This window comes from Leptidea sinapis, chromosome 2 (genome assembly GCF_905404315.1).
Source record: "Leptidea sinapis chromosome 2, ilLepSina1.1, whole genome shotgun sequence".
Classification (NCBI taxonomy): domain Eukaryota; kingdom Metazoa; phylum Arthropoda; class Insecta; order Lepidoptera; family Pieridae; genus Leptidea; species Leptidea sinapis.
In genome coordinates, this window is record NC_066266.1 from 23,230,557 (window position 1) to 23,247,359 (window position 16,803).

General features: G+C 33.5%; 1 protein-coding gene across 1 annotated transcript; it reads right to left on the reverse strand.

The window, feature by feature from the left end:
- Positions 1–14,304: 14,304 nt before the first annotated feature.
- Positions 14,305–16,376, reverse strand: LOC126974528 (zinc finger protein 93-like). Its single transcript, XM_050822047.1, has one exon. The coding sequence runs from the start codon at positions 15,729–15,731 to the stop codon at positions 14,442–14,444; it is 1,290 nt and encodes a 429-aa protein (XP_050678004.1). The 5' UTR covers positions 15,732–16,376; the 3' UTR covers positions 14,305–14,441.
- Positions 16,377–16,803: the final 427 nt, after the last annotated feature.

Here is a 16,803-nt window from a genome sequence, read left to right on the forward strand (position 1 = left end):
TGCTTGATACAGTTGAAGCATACAACTGTAAGATGAAATATATTATTGATATATTTAACAACATATATTTTTCGAATATTTTATAACTTAGCAGATTTTGATTTAGTGTGTTTGGTCTGATCACGGAACAGAAAAAACTAGTGGAAGTGGCATGTGGGGACCCTGTTGCCACTATTGTGTACTAATGTACAAATACACAAACCTACTCGAGGCTCAAGTGATACCAGTTATTTGACGTCAAGTGAAGAATAATTATGTTTTAAAAAAATACAAATATGCCTTATTGTGCCATTTTTGACTGTAGAAATCATAGCCGCAATAAAAATATGTCCAACGAAGGGATTTCCTATCATTGGTTATCAAAATTTTCCGATTTAAATACAATCAATATTTTTTATGTATTGTGTAAAATATATTATTAAAAATGAACCATAATATTACGACGTATGGTTCATTTATCTTTACGTTTAATCAATGTAACTTATGTTACAATATTTAATGTAAACAATAAAAATATCTTACTACTCAACAAGTGCATGCATGTACATATCGATATAATTTTATCGAAATAAATTTTACCTTTATAAATTGTATTGCTCTTTTCAATGTATCATGCGATAAGGGTGTAAGTAAGCAAAATGTTATAATATGATTGTGGTAATTGTACTAGAGAGACTACGTTTCCATACAATATGTGCAACAATTTATTAAAGAATTTAAGAACTAGCTTAGATGTGCCACAAATATTATCATACAGTCATTACCTGGTAACTCATGCTCTACCACATCTATCTCGTCTTTACATTCTTGTTTGACAAGCACTTTTTTTTCCATGTCTGATGCAGACATTATTTTCGTTTGAGAGTCCACATCAGTAAGTATTTTAGGCAGAGCCAAATCTGAATTTTTTTATTAATATATAATATTACAAGAAAGTTTCATAAGAGATTATATATAATAATAACATAATACATGTCACTGTCACATCGAAACACCTTTAGTCACCTCACAAGACACTATCGCCTGGGTCTCTATACTATACTACTCAACTCTATTTTCTATTAAAAACCAGAGGAATTAAGCTACAAAAAATATATATGCATATATATTTTGTTAAAAATATTAAAAATTTAATATTATAAAGTTTCCATACAATATGCACAATAATTTATTAAAGAATTGAAGAACTAGCTTAGATGTGTCACAAATATAATCATACAGTCATTACCTGGTAACTCATGCTCTACCACATCTATCTCGTCTTTACATTCTTGTTTGACAAACACATTGTTTTGCATGTCAGATGCAGACATTATTTTCATTTGAGAATCCACATCAGTAAGTATTTTAGGCAGAGCCAAATCTGAAATATTTTATTAATATATAATATCACAAGAAGGTTTCATAAGAGATTCTATAATATAATAATATAATATTGACACACTATCATGCCCCAAACTAGGCATAGCCTGTACTATGGGTACAAGACAACTATATATTTAATACAATATACTTACTTAAAACTTATATGAATATATACAAACATCCATGACTCAGAAACAAACACAAATGTTTGTATCTACCGCGATTCATACCCGGTGTGTCTAGCACAGTAGGAAGGGTCACTAACCACTGGGCTATATAGGTCGTCATATGATATTTGATCGTCACAAACATATTCAAAGACACATTTCCATGTATTTTGCATAACATCTATGTTTCTTCAATACTGCACAAGATTAGAAATGCTTTGTAAGTCCTGTGGTATTTCAATTGAGAATGGTCAACAGTGATCATATTATATAATGTCAGGTGACCTGTATGAGTGCTAGTTTGTTCTTCTCTTCCGAGTTTTATTTTTTATAATCAGTTAGTATTGAGGAACATCTTAATTTATAACTCATATTGTGTGAGCCATTAAACACAGTCTAATTTATTACCATCCCGTTCTTGTTTTCTTTCTTTAACATTAATTATTTTGATTTTATGCAAAATTTTGGACCCAGTATGCGTTAAATATGCTGTGTCGTTCAGCCGAGATATCTACATCTCTGTATGGCACAAGGCCTGCTGCTCGATCAAAGGGTGGTTTGAAGTTAGAGTGGATAATCCCCAGGTTCCGTAAGTCTAAATGAAGTATGGATTTGGGTGCCAATGTAATGTTGCCTTTTTAACCCCGGAAATGTGCAATTATGTGCTCTTCTCTGAATACAACAGTTGGGATACCCAGACTCTGGCAGAGTCGGTGGTACCCTCCTGGAGTAAAAACTTCATAAATATGACATATGGGTTCCAGTCTTCGACACTAGCCTATGTGAAACATAACTTTGTTAGGCCACTGGTCAAGTTCTTTTATATGAGTGGATGTGGTACAGACAAGTCTTGTGGCTCGAGATGTGACTTTCAGTGCTATCAACATTGGATGGTGGCATGTCACTCTCACATCGAAACACTTTTAGTCACCTCACAAGACATCCTTGCGCCTGGGACTCAATACTATACAACTCAACTATATTTTCTATTAAAAACAAGGGGAACTAATGAGGGGATTATAATGTTTCCATACAATATGCACACTAATTTATTAAAGAATTGAAGAACTAGCTTAGATGTGTCACAAATATAATCATATAGTCATTACCTGGTAACTCATGCTCTACCACATCTATCTCGTCTTTACATTCTTGTTTGACAAACACATTGTTTTGCATGTCATATGCAGACATTATTTTCATTTGAGAGTCCACATCAGTCAGTTTTTTAGGCAGAGCCAAATCTGAAATATTTTATTAATATATATTATTACAAGAGGGTTTCATAAGAGATTCTATGTAATACAATAATATTGACACACTTTGACACAAATTATCTTGCCCCAAACTAGGCATAGACTGTACTGTGGGTACAAGACAACAATATATTTAATACAATATACTTACTTAAATTTTACATCAATACATATTACATCCATGACTCAGAAACAAACACAAATGTTTGTACCTACAGGGATTCCTCAGGCAATAATTAATAAACTGAGTTCAGACTACTTTGGTCAGTTAGCCTCTTTTAATATCGAGGTCAATAAATGTACTAAAATTAAAGTTTACGTTTGTTCCTGTGAATAATAGGCGAATGGAGAAATATAGATGCAATGTGTCAGTTAAACTCTCTAATTTGGATTTATTCAAATATAATATTAATCCCAATGAAATGTATATGTTATTTAAAATAATTAAAACAGAGTTTGCTTCTATATTTACTTCTCAGACAATTAAATCAGGTGGTGTCCTGTCATTTAATGATTGGGCAACAGCTGGCATTCATAGGACTAGACAAAGGCTATATGAACTATATAGTGAGAGATCATTGTATAATCATGATGCATCTATGCATATCAGACAAATAATTAAAAATGCACCAAATAAAATAAAGATGACTTGGAATGTTATTATCTGGGAGTTTGGAAGATTGAAAGACCGCAACATTGAATATAATCTATCAATAAACAATACAATAATTCAATCTCAGCAGGAAGTTGCTACTGCTTTTGAGATTTTTTTTTCTGAGATTCCAGTTTCTATCACAAACACTCTTGTCTCCTCCACCAGTGTTGCTGAGTCACTTCTTCTAGATAATGTTATAGGATGTCAACAAAGTTTCAATTTTAGTTTTGTTAGCCCTGGAGAAATAGTTATAACTTTTAAATCTCTAGACATAAAAAAAAACTGCTGATATATGGGGCATATCTGTTAAAATAATAAGTTCAATAATTGATGTCATATCACCATATCTTGCAATAGTCTTTAATAATTGTATTAATCATGGCGTGTTTCCTGACCTTATGAAACATAGCAAAATTACACCAATATTTAAATCAGGATGCTCTTCTGACCCAAATAACTATCGTCCTGTGTCGGTTTTGCCGACCCTTAGTAAAATTTTTGAGACAATTTGGATTTACTAGGGGAAGTTCAACAATGGATGCAGGTGGATTTATCTAAGGCTTTTGATTGTGTTCAACATTCCACGCTGGTCAGGAAGCTATGTCACTATGGCATAAAGGGAACTGCGCTCGATCTTCTGATTTCATATCTAAACAATAGAATTCAGAAGGTCGACGTGAATGGCAGGAGATCTCCTGGGACTCCTCTCAGGATGGGGATACCACAAGGGTCTATTCTCGGACCGGTCCTCTTCCTTTTCTATATAAATGATCATCCTAATCTCATAGAGAAAAAACATAAGGTAGTATTGTTTGCAGACCACACTTCACTGATTTTCAAAGTGAAAAGAATCCAAGCTATGTATGACGAAGTGAACGATATTCTATCTGACATCGTGTACTGGTTTAGCGCTAATAAGCTGTTGTTAAATAGCAAGAAAACGAAATATATAAAAATTACCGTACCAAATGTCCAAAATGTTGATGCAAGTGTTTTGTTAAACGGAGAGGTGATAAAATCGGTGGAATCTGCAAAATTTCTTGGCATTACTCTGGATTCCAAATTAAAATGGGGCCCCCATATTGAAGAATTGGCGAACAGACTTAGTTCTGCAGCATACGTGGTTAAAAAGATTAGACAATTATCTGACATAGATATGGCGCGACTTGTATACTTTAGTACTTCCATAGTATTATGTCCTATGGTATATTGCTGTGGGGCAACGCTGCCCATATTAATACAATATTTGTGCTGCAGAAGAGGGCTATTCGCGCTATTTATAACCTAGGTCCTAAGGAAACATTGAGAGCAAAATTCAAAGAAATTAACATTTTGACTGTTGCTTCTCAATATATTCTTGGTAATGTAATGTATGTTCATAGGCACATAAGTAGATTTGCCAGAAACTGTCATAACCAAATTGTTAACCCCAGGAACAGACATAAGCTTATAATACCTACTACTCGACTAAGTCGAGTTAACAAGTCTTTTGTGGGGCGATGTATATGCTTTTACAACAGGATCCCAGAGAAAATTCAAAACAAAAGTATTATGTTATTCAAAAGAATTGTTAAAAAACGTTTGTGTGGTAAAGGTTACTATAACATAAATGACTTTCTTAATCATACCACAGATTGGGAATGGAGTGACCGCCCTCAGGCTATTAAATAATAAGTTTAATTGTACAATGTTACTTTAATTGTAAAACATATTTAAGATGAAAAAAAAAAGCCCTCTGAGTTTGATGCACCCATTCTTCTCAGGCTTGAGGCATTCATTTTGGAATGGGTGGTAGTTTTTTGACTTTTAATAAGTGATTTCACATCCTATTTTGAATAAAAATATTTTAATTTGAACCCAGGGCCTCTAGTGCAGTCGGAAGGGTCACTAACCACTAAATAACTAACGATATTTGATCCTCACAAACATATTCAAAGACTCATTTCAATGTATTTTTGCATATCATCTATGTTTCTTCAATACTGCCAGATCAGAAATAACAATACAATATTTATTTTTTAAATAAGCTTAGAGATTGATAAACTGGATAACCACAAAGAAAATGGAGGGATAATATATTACTATAGTGATAGTATATATGGATAGTGTTTTCTATAAAAGGCCTATTTATAATTTTCACAATAAATGTATTGCCATAAGGATGTAAAATATGATTTATGATTTGTTGATCTCTTAATGGCTTGTATTATAACTAAAGTCTGTACGGAAAGAGAACAGTCATTGCATAAAATGGAACTAATATTATGACTTTTAAATGGCTCATCCTATAAAATATTTATTAAGACAGAATATGAAAACATTATATTCTAAAAAAATATACAAGTATCAACATGTCATAGTCTTAATATTGTGTTGTCAACATTACAAATTTGGTAATTAAATGAAGGTGCACCCTCAAATCTTATGTAGGTACTTTTTTCGCATAGACTATATCTCACTGTCTCAAAGAAGTCAGACACTTTTATGATGGATGTAATTGAAAATCTCACTTGAGAGAATCATATAAATATAATAATCATATAATAAATAGAAAGAATATTATAATTATAAAAGATATTTTATCACTAATACAGATAACAGTGAGTTTACATAAAATTATATTTGATTACAATTTAACAATTTGTCTGGGTGTAGTTAATAAAGAATAAAACAAGAGATAATATTGATGAGATTCTGAAATTACCTTGTTTATCCTGTTCCGTGTCTTCCTGTTTGATATATTTGTGAATATCCATTTTGATGGGTAAGCCACACTCAAATAGTATGTGTAAATTAATATATCTATTTTTATATTTGATGACAATCTTGGAATTAAAACTATTTGAGGGCAGAAATATTGTAATATTCCTAAAACAATACAGGTTTTTTACTTGGAATCAAAAATAAGTCAGTAAGACACACCTTATCACATTCAGGGTAACATGCAGCCCCAATTGCAGAGGTTGAGGGAAAAATGGATTACATATACTCATGTTATGTCATGATTACATGTAAGTAAGGCAAACCAACTGATATAAAAGATCACTCCAAGAAATTAACACCACAACAGGAAGCTGTTTTTGAACACAGGAGTCTGTGATTAAAATAATAATATTATTTCCCAGAGTAAAATGTTCAATAGTTAAGACAAAAGGCTAACAATATTGTTGACAGCTGTTAAATTTCTGTAGTGATTTGTTGCCCTATCATGTAAGGTACATAAATACTGTATTTAATACTATAAAATTTAAAAAAACAAACCCGAATTAACATTGTATATTCTATGTAATCACATTACAGTTATATGGACAGGTTTATTACTTATGTTTTATAAATAAGCTATATAATATTAGTACCACACAAAATGGTTAGCACTTAGTATCCCGTAGCACGAATTATGATGTATAAAATATTGTAATTGATAGAGCTTTAGTCCACGATTATAAAGCTACCACTCTTATTACAAGGTAATGCACAGTTCCAGGGTAAACAGCATTTTAAGTAATATAACCTTACCTCACATTATGGCATTTTTAAGGATTGGGACATTTTTATGGGAAGGAAAGCAAGGAAAACGCCTAGAATTCGTTTCCGGTTGTTTTAACTGTTGTAACATAACCTAATTTAACCAATTTTTATAAATTATAGTTGATAAAGCTTTGGTCAACAACTATAGTACTACTAATCTTATTACAAGGTAATACACAATTAAGAAAATACGAACAAAAGTTACAACCTCTAAACGGATTAAACACAGAACACAGGAACATTCCCGCAACTAACATAGAAACGGAATAAAATCTGAGCAATAAACATTATAGGAAAACGGAAACAACACAGGAAAACTATAAAACTAACCCCTCGTTTACAACAAGGTATTAAACACGTATTTGACAAGTTTAATGCAAATTACAGATACAAGTTGTAACTTCTATGCAATGTTTTCAAAATACAAAAACATAAAAGTTGTCGTAGACAATATTTGTACGAAATTTGTCTGATGAAATTGTTTGTCACCTATAATTAGTTGTTTACATGTATATGATGTCATGTTTTATACTTGTTGTAGTCTTGTAGCTAAACTTGCTTATGACATATCAGTGGAGAAGTTTAATTAATTTGACAATACAATTGACTACTGGTACAGACACTACAAAGTGAAGGTACTGTGGAACTTTGCTTCATGAGTGAAGTATACTTGTACATCATACAGAATGAAGGAAATTCAAGAAAATCACGCAAGTATTGGTCGCGAATATTTTTGAGTAGACGACAGCAAGAAGGGGCCTATCGTTCCTTATTGAATAAAATAAAGAAATAAGAATAGAAGATAGAAGTGGATTCAGAAATTTTGTACGCTTTTGAGAAAATTTGAGAATTTGCTTCAAATAGTTGCACCATACTTTTCTTAGCAGAATTCACAGTATCGAGATGCCATCACTCCAGCAGAGCAATAATTTTTTGTTATGGAAAAGGAGGACAAACAAGCGTACGCACGGGTCACCTGCACGTACGACGACCTATATAGCCGAGTGGTTAGCGATCCTACCTACTAAGCTAGAGGTCCCGGGTTCGAATCCCGGTAGGTGCAAGCATTTATATGATGAATATGGATGTTTATTTCCGAGTCATGGATATTTAAATGTATTACTTATATGATTATTAATCACAAGAGCGTTGCCGGCCTTGAAAGCAGGCGTACGCGTTTTTTTTTGTTAGCTGTTTATTGGGATTTCTAGCTACTGGTGACTCATACGAGGGCGGCACTGAAAATTTCGGGAATCAAGGAAGTGCCAGAACATTGCTATTTAAAAATGTCTTTATTGCTTTTCGAAGTATTCTCCGCGAAATTTGACATATTTTTCCATACGATGGAACCAATCATTGAAGCAATCATTCCATTCGGAAGTTCGTGACTCCAAAATGGCCGTTTTGTAGGCGTCCACAGCTTCTTCAGGTGATGAAAATCTCTGACCACGCAATTTATTCTTTATTTTAGGGAAAGTATAGAAATCATTAGGGCTTAGATCGGGGCTGTAGGATGGATGGTCTAATAATTCTATGTTTTCTTGCTCTAAAAACTCTTTTGTTCTGTGCGCGGTGTGAGAACTCGCACTGTCGTGATGGAGGATGATGCGGCGGTTGCAGTTCTCTTTACGGAGTTCAGAAACGACCTGTGGCAAACAAATGCTAGCATACTATTCAGCACCGTTCCTTGTCCCTCAAGAGGAATAGTCGCAACATGGCCGGTTTTGGAGACAAACGTGGCCACCATTTTTTTGCAACACTCCGTGAACGAACTTTTTTTGTTGGCTTTAACTCATTTTCGAACACCTAAACTCGTGACTCGTTTTTTGTTTCGGGTTCGTACGCGTATATCCAGGATTCGTCACCTGATACGATGTTGTATACAGCATTTGAGGATCCTGCATAGAATCTTTTGAGAGTTCTGACGCATCAAGTAACGCGAGCAGCTTTTTGCTCTTCACAGAGCAAATGGGGTATCCATCGGGAAAACAACTTTTTTACACCTAATTGTTCATGCGAGATTATTTGTATTTGACTCGTGCCAATGTCTAAAGTTCCCTGAATTTCGCGGTATGTCACATGTCGATCTTCCTCAATCAGCTTACGCACAGCATCAACGTTTTCTTTGGTGACTGCAGTTTTTGGACGACCTTGACGGGGATCATCACTGAGCTTGACATGACCACGTTGAAATTCAGCAAACCAGCGATAAATTGTGGTTTTGGATGGGGCTTCATCACAAAATGCAGAAATCATCCGTTCTACACACTGTTTTTGTGTTAAACCACTTCGAAAGTCATAATAAATCATCGCTCTAAATTTTTCTCGAGTCAATTCCATTTTCTCAACGACTAAAAAAGTTTGAAAAGACCTTGTGACAAGACCGAGAATCTTTTTTTAAATAAATAAATGGTATTTGATTTTTAAAACCAAGGAGTTTTCAATTAAAAAGATTTGAATATGACAGGAACAGGGGAAATATTCCATTCCCGATACTTTAAGTGCAGCCTATGTATTCTTCTTTGTATTTGCATCGGATATAAAAGGCAAAATTACTCACTCATTAGCGCGTGGCGCACATGCCCGTCTAAAGCCGCCGCGCGTTACCGACGCCAATTTCAACGGGCTCGTGTTATAAGAAAATTTATTGCTTTTGAAGTGTTTCGGCTTGTTTATAAAAACGAATGTCAATGCTTTTGTTATTAAACAAACTAGCGCTTTGTTAGATTACATAAACAATAGATACTGCGTAATTTAAACAAATTCCGTTTAAAGTAGGGCTGTCAAGCATTTTTTATGATTTTTTTAGATTTACCTACAGATTACATTTCGATTAGTACTAATGAATGTAGTAATTTTTTATAACTAAATCATACTTCAAAGATACTAATTAGTCATAGAATAGTTACTAAAACATCATAGGTAATACAAAAAAGATCGACTGCTACAGATAATTAAAATAATAAACGGCTGACCGCATTTTGACGCCTTGTCGTATTTATACAGATAAAGTTTTAAAATTAAATATTATTCTTACTTTTATAATCTGTTAAATTACCTTTCTTGTGGTACATCGTTTAGCTTGTCTTACTCTGTGTATATTTAACGAAAAAATATCTGGCAGACGTACGACGTCTGGTTTGGCACGTCGCGGGCTATGTAGGTACCTATATATAAATGATATTATCTGTCTCATGTTGGCCACGCCAAACCGATGTCTAGTTGTTATACTTGGTCTATGTGACAACAGCTATTTATTAGTCTGATATAGTCTGTGCATTTATTTTAATTTATTGTTAGCGATAAGTCGTAGTCCGTAATAACCAAGCGGTTTCGCACTACGTCGTATCCATACCCGTGAATGTAAACAAAATAAATACTTTAAAACATCATACCTACGTTTTATTATACGTAATAAAGTATCATTAATATCTCGTATGAACTGTGTTTTGTACGAAGTGTATTTGTTTTTTTAAATTTATCTAGTGGGACGGGATGCAAGTCCGTTGGCCTAAACGAAGTTGGCTCCGATCTGCAGTTCCATACATGTCTTCTGAGTTAAAAAATTTTCACTTTTAATTCTCATTAGGACAGTCGTCACTTGTGGCTAACACACATTATTTTAATATGTCCTTTATCATATGTATATACTACAGAAACAAATATTTAAACGCTTTATTTCATATTTATATACCTACCTGTTAAAACATTACACTAAACACAGTAAATTGAGACATTCATTACACTCATGCAAAATAATTATAATATTTATTTATTTACAGAGTCGCGGTATACGCGTTGTATGCGTACCGCGACAAAATAATCTGAAATTCTGCGGGTAGGAAAAAATATTGTTGGTCATATGAAAATACATGAACGACATTAGATTTTAAAAATTTAAAGTTTAAGCTCACGCATCTGATAACTGTGATTTCTTATAAATAATCTTATTCAATTATTTCTCTATTATTATATTTTGTATTGTGTGATTAATGTAGTATATATTTATGTTCTCCTTCTATGTATAGCGAATTATAATTAGTGTAAAAGTGTTAGTGTTTTCGAAAGAAGGTACTGTACCCAAATTATTTATATGCACTTACGTGAGAATATAAAATCAGGGAAGGGGAGGCGAGTTTGCTCATTGCTGCATTCTGGGTTCCAACTTACAAGATATGGTTGCAGGTATATACCTAATTTGAGATATTTTTATTCATTAGTTTGTATATGATATAGCAGCCTTCTACTTCACCTCTGAAATGCTCACGTCCCGTGCGTCCGCAACCTATTGCATGCTGAGCTGTTTTGGCGCCAAACACGGCGTTTGCCACTTGTGACGCAATAACGATTTGTGTTTATAATACTTGAGATATCATGATGCGGTTTACGTTACGGATTGCTAGATAAACAAGCTTGGTTAATGTAAACAAAAAACGTGATTTACGATAGAAACGTGCTGTAAATTACGCCACTCTTTCGGAGTTGTACGAGAAAAAAGCTATTTTGATAAGCCCATCAAAATAAAAATATAGCAATTAAATTCTTTGTATATGTTTTTAAAATATGATCTTTTCTTTTCTTTAAAAAATCTACTTTTTTCAATAAAAAAAATCACTAATGTTGGTTCCCGTTGTATGCTAAACAAAAATGGCCGCCACCAGCTAAAACTAAATAAATACAAATATATTTTGTCTTCAAAAGCGTTGCGCTTTGTTTTAGGGCTCTTAGCGTCAAGGGCAATTACTACACCCAGTAAAAAAATATTAATGGTGTTTTTGTCTAGGGATATGTAGATATTGGCAGTTTTTTGACGACTGTCGCGTCTCCAATTAGACACGGTAGCATAGGACCATTGAAACGGAGCGTATGGAAATTTAAAAATACAGACCGTAGTTTTAAATTAAAAAAATAATAATTTTGTTTGGTGCTGAGCAATCAGAATAAAAACGATACTGAATGTAAGGAAGTGATGACGCGTTATGAAGTTGCAACCTGTTCAATCATGCATTACCTACATTAGTGAAGATTTATCAAAATAATTTTTGTATAGGTACCTACATTAATCAATGATAGGCATGTCGGCATACAGGGGGCGCGGAATTAGACAGGGTTCCATTGTACAACCAAATTAATTAATTGGATAAATAGGTATTTATTTGTTACACAGTGTGTTATGCATAATGTATATGACTAAGAAAACAAGTCTACGTTGTCGATAGTAGGTACTGATAGTAACACACATGCCACAACACTAAGTAAGGTAAATCCTATTTCCAAACCACAGAGCACTACTCTTCTAAGCTACTACAATAGATGAATAAAGGAACAATAGATCATAGCAGCGAACTATAGAGGTTTTAGCTAGTTTAGAATATGAATTCAATCAATGAATAATCTAATGCAAGGTCAAAGACAATTATTTGACAAACATCTGTCAGAATTGTTTAGTGTGACTATTCAATTTTGATACTTTGTTCAAGTATGTGCGTATTATTACTTAAAAACCCCACTATTAATTCACGTATATTTAAAAGAATTAAATATGGGCATACGTTCACCACACCCCTCCAATTCTTACTATTAACCTATCGAAATCGTCAAATGGCATATTTTTTACACACAGCACACTTTATCCAAACTTATTATCCAATAAGGTCTGAGAGAGATTAGTGCACAATGTTTGTGATTTGTTCCAGTCTTCTACTTTATAAGCAGTAATATGCTATTTTATGACAAAAATAGATTTAATTTACATAATTATAATAGTTTAGAGACCGAACGTTTGATAGCTAAATAAAACAACTGCTTGAGCAAAATATATATTTCAATTCAGGTACACTATTATTTTACGAAACCTTAAAACTAATTAGCCAATTAGGTACTATTTTTATATTAAAATTACTTACAAACAAGGAAATTACACACCAATACCGAAGCTTACATTTTGTCCAATAGTTAAATGTTTTATTAATTACAATTAAGAAAAAAACAATGTGCGCTATCTCATTCTAATAATATAGCTATCGCAGTAAAACATGTCATGTCGCATTCCACAACCTCGAGTATCGACTTAGGACGCGAGTAAATGGCGTGCCTTATTCATTAAAACCGAATGATAGAAGACGGTGCTTGTACTCCGATGAGATGACTGCTGGTCATCTGCACGATTCTATGACTTGATGCACAGTTTTATTAAATGGTTCATAACAGAGCTAATATTCAGATATATTAAATATGTTCTCTTAAGAACGAATCTGTCTGCATACGCTATTACGACTAATATGCACGATTTATATTTCTGTGTTCTATAATACGAAAGTACGTTAAAGGTTAGATATTAGACATTTTATTATTATTTGTTGCTCCTATAGTATTTGTTGATATTACAACTATTTGAAATATCTTCTTCTGTATTTGAGTAACATCTAAGGACTTTGTATCATCGTTTCGATCGTTTCCTTTGTCTGTTTTTCTCTATTTTTATTGATTACGTATGTATGTCTCTCATAACAGACGCACACATTTACGTAAGGGCGCACTTAGTGTGTCGACGCAAGCTTCGTTCATTCAATGTACAGAAAATGTCACCCGGTAAAACACCACTAAGGGTCATTAAACTTTTATGAAATTACTTTAAAAACACATATTACACGTGACACCTTGTTTATATTAAATAAGACACATTTAAAGCAAATCAAAACATCTTCTTAATTAGCTTTACACTGATTAATTATGTTTATTAAGTATATTCATCTTTAAATACATTCCTCGGATAAATAATTGGTACAAGTATAGAATGGTGACAATAATATAACATATAGCAACATCACTTGGTCGGTTGAAATTGAATATAAGTGTTTTTTTTTACTATTTAACCTCTGATGTGCCAAAACGACCCGCGCGTAGTAGCCACCAACCAGCGGCAACAAAAAACGTGATTTATGATAGATTCGTGCTGTGATATCGCCGCTCTTTCAGAGTTGTACGAGAAATTGTGTATTGTATTTTGTTAAACGCGTCAAACTAAAAACATTGCAATTGAATTCTTTGTATTATTTTAACTAAAGTGGACACGCTATCATAATTATGATCTTATGATTTATTTCGACAAAATATTTTCCAAAGAAATTTTATAAAATAATGTTCTTGTTGTTTTTATTTTAATATAAGAGGTGGCAAACGGGCAACAGGCTCACGATATGGGGAGAATTGAGGTAACCACTCATGGATATCCGCAACAACAGTTGTCAAGAATTTACATTCAAGAATATGGCTTTTCACCAGTGTGTATTCTATTGTGTATCTTCAACGAACCTGATAGATAGAAGCTCTTACCACATACTTTACAAGAATATGGCTTTTCACCAGTATGAAATCTATTGTGTATCTTCAAATCACTTGATTGAGTAAAGCTCTTACCACAGTCATTACAACATGGTTTTTTAGCAGTGTGTATTATATTGTTTATCTTCAACACACTTGCTTGATTGAAGCTTTTACCACATCATTGCAAGAATATGGCTTTTCACCAGTGTGTATTCTTTTGTGTCTCTTCAACGCACCTGATTGATTGAAGCTCTTACCACATACTTTACAAGAATATGGCTTTTCATCTGTGTGAATTCTTTTGTGTATCTTCAAATCATTTGATATAGTGAAGCTCTTACCACAGTCATTACAAGAATATAGCTTTTCACTAGTATGAAAACTATTGTGTCTAATAAAATTACTTGATTGATTGAAGCTTTTACCACATACTTTACAGGAATACGGCTTTTCACCTGTGTGTATTCTATCGTGTATCTTCAACGCACCTGATTGATTGAAGCTCTTACCACATACTTTACAAGAATATGGCTTTTCGCCAGTGTGTATTTTATTGTGTCTCTTCAAATCACTTAAATAACTGAAGCACTTACCACATACTTTACAAGAATATGGCTTTTCACCAGTATGTATTCTATTGTGTTTCTCTAAGTCACCTGATAGATAGAAGCTCTTACCACATTCATTACAAGAATATGGTTTTTCACCAGTGTGTATTCTATTATGTTTCTTCAACGCACCTGATTGATTGAAGCTCTCACCACATACTTTACAAAAATATGGCTTTTCATCTGTGTGAATTCTTTTGTGTATCTTCAAATCAGTTGATATAGTGAAGCTCTTACCACAGTCATTACAAGAATATGGCTTTTCACCAGTATGAAAACTATTGTGTTTAATAAAATTACTTGATTGATTGAAGCTTTTACCACATACTTTACAGGAATACGGCTTTTCACCAGTGTGTATTCTATCGTGTATCTTCAACGCACCTGATTGATTGAAGCTCTTACCACATACTTTACACGAATATGGCTTTTCGCCGGTGTGTATTTTATTGTGTCTCTTCAAATCACTTGAATAACTGAAGCTCTTACCACATACTTTACAAGAATATGGCTTTTCACCAGTATGTATTCTATTGTGTATCTCTAAGTCACCTGATAGATAGAAGCTCTTATCACATTCATTACAAGAATATGGTTTTTCACCAGTGTGTATTCTATTGTGTCTCTTCAACGGACCTGATTGATTGAAGCTCTTACCACATACTTTACAAGAATATGGCTTTTCACCTGTATGAATTCTTTTGTGTACCTTCAATGCACTTGAATGATCGAAGCTCTTACCACATTCATTACAAAAATGTGGCTTGTCACCAGTATGTTTTCTATTATTTTTCTTCAAATCATCAGATTGATTGTATTGTTGCATTAAGATATTTTTTTTACTTTTGTGTTTGATATATGCTTCAACTGTAAGATGAAATATATTATTGACATATTTAACAACATATTACAACATTTATTTTTGGAAAATTTTACAACTTAACAGATTGTGATTTAGAGTGTTTGATCTGATCACGGAACAGAAAAAACTAGTGGAAGTAGCATGTGGGCGTTACCCTGTCGCCACTATTGTGTACAAATGTACAAATAAACAAACCTACTCGAGGCTCAAGTGAGACCAGTCTTTTGAAGTCAAGTGAAGCATAATTATCTTTTAAAAAAATACAAATATACCTTATTGTGCCATTTTTGACTGTAGAAATCATAGCCGCAATAAAAATATGTCCAACGAAGGGATTTCCTATCATTGGTTATCAAATTATTCCGATTTAAATACAATTAATATGTAGTGTGCAAAATATATAATTAAAAATGAACCATAATATTACGCGACGTATGGTTCATTTATCTTTACGGTTAACCAATGTTACCAAGAGCAACATTCTACAAGGCCCATAACTTGCGTGTTCCAGTAGGTTCCATTTTCAAAGCCGTTCGCCGATTTTGTCGACGTATATAGGTTTCGCACGGGCTATCTGCGGCTTATTGAAAGCACGTCGTCAATTGCTGTTTGAACACAGCCCATGAGATGATCCCTTTCTACAATATCACTATGGGACCTTTAGACACACCGATAGAGGCGGATATGTTCCTCGATATTTACGTGCAGCCACAGAATAGACAGGTTTTGGCGAAACACTTAGAAAAGCTCAGAAGGCGACAACAGTGACCTCCCTGCCAAACACACATACCCATATGTCACAAAAAAATATGCAAAATTTTGGACCCGGGGTGTGCTAAATATGCTGTGTCGTTCAGCCGACATATCTGCATCTCTGTATGAAATAACAAGGCCTGCTGCTCCATCAAAGGGTGGTTTGAAATTAGAGTGGATTATCCCCAGGTTCCATAAGTCTGAATGAAGTATGGATTTGGGTGCCAATGTAATGTTGCCTCGTTAACCCCGGAAATGTGCAGTTTTGTGCTCTTCTCTGAAC

Bases quoted from the DNA above. Each gene is read 5' to 3' on its own strand.
- LOC126974528 (XM_050822047.1), bottom strand. From the start codon at position 15,731: ATGCAACAATACAATCAATCTGATGATTTGAAGAAAAATAATAGAAAA.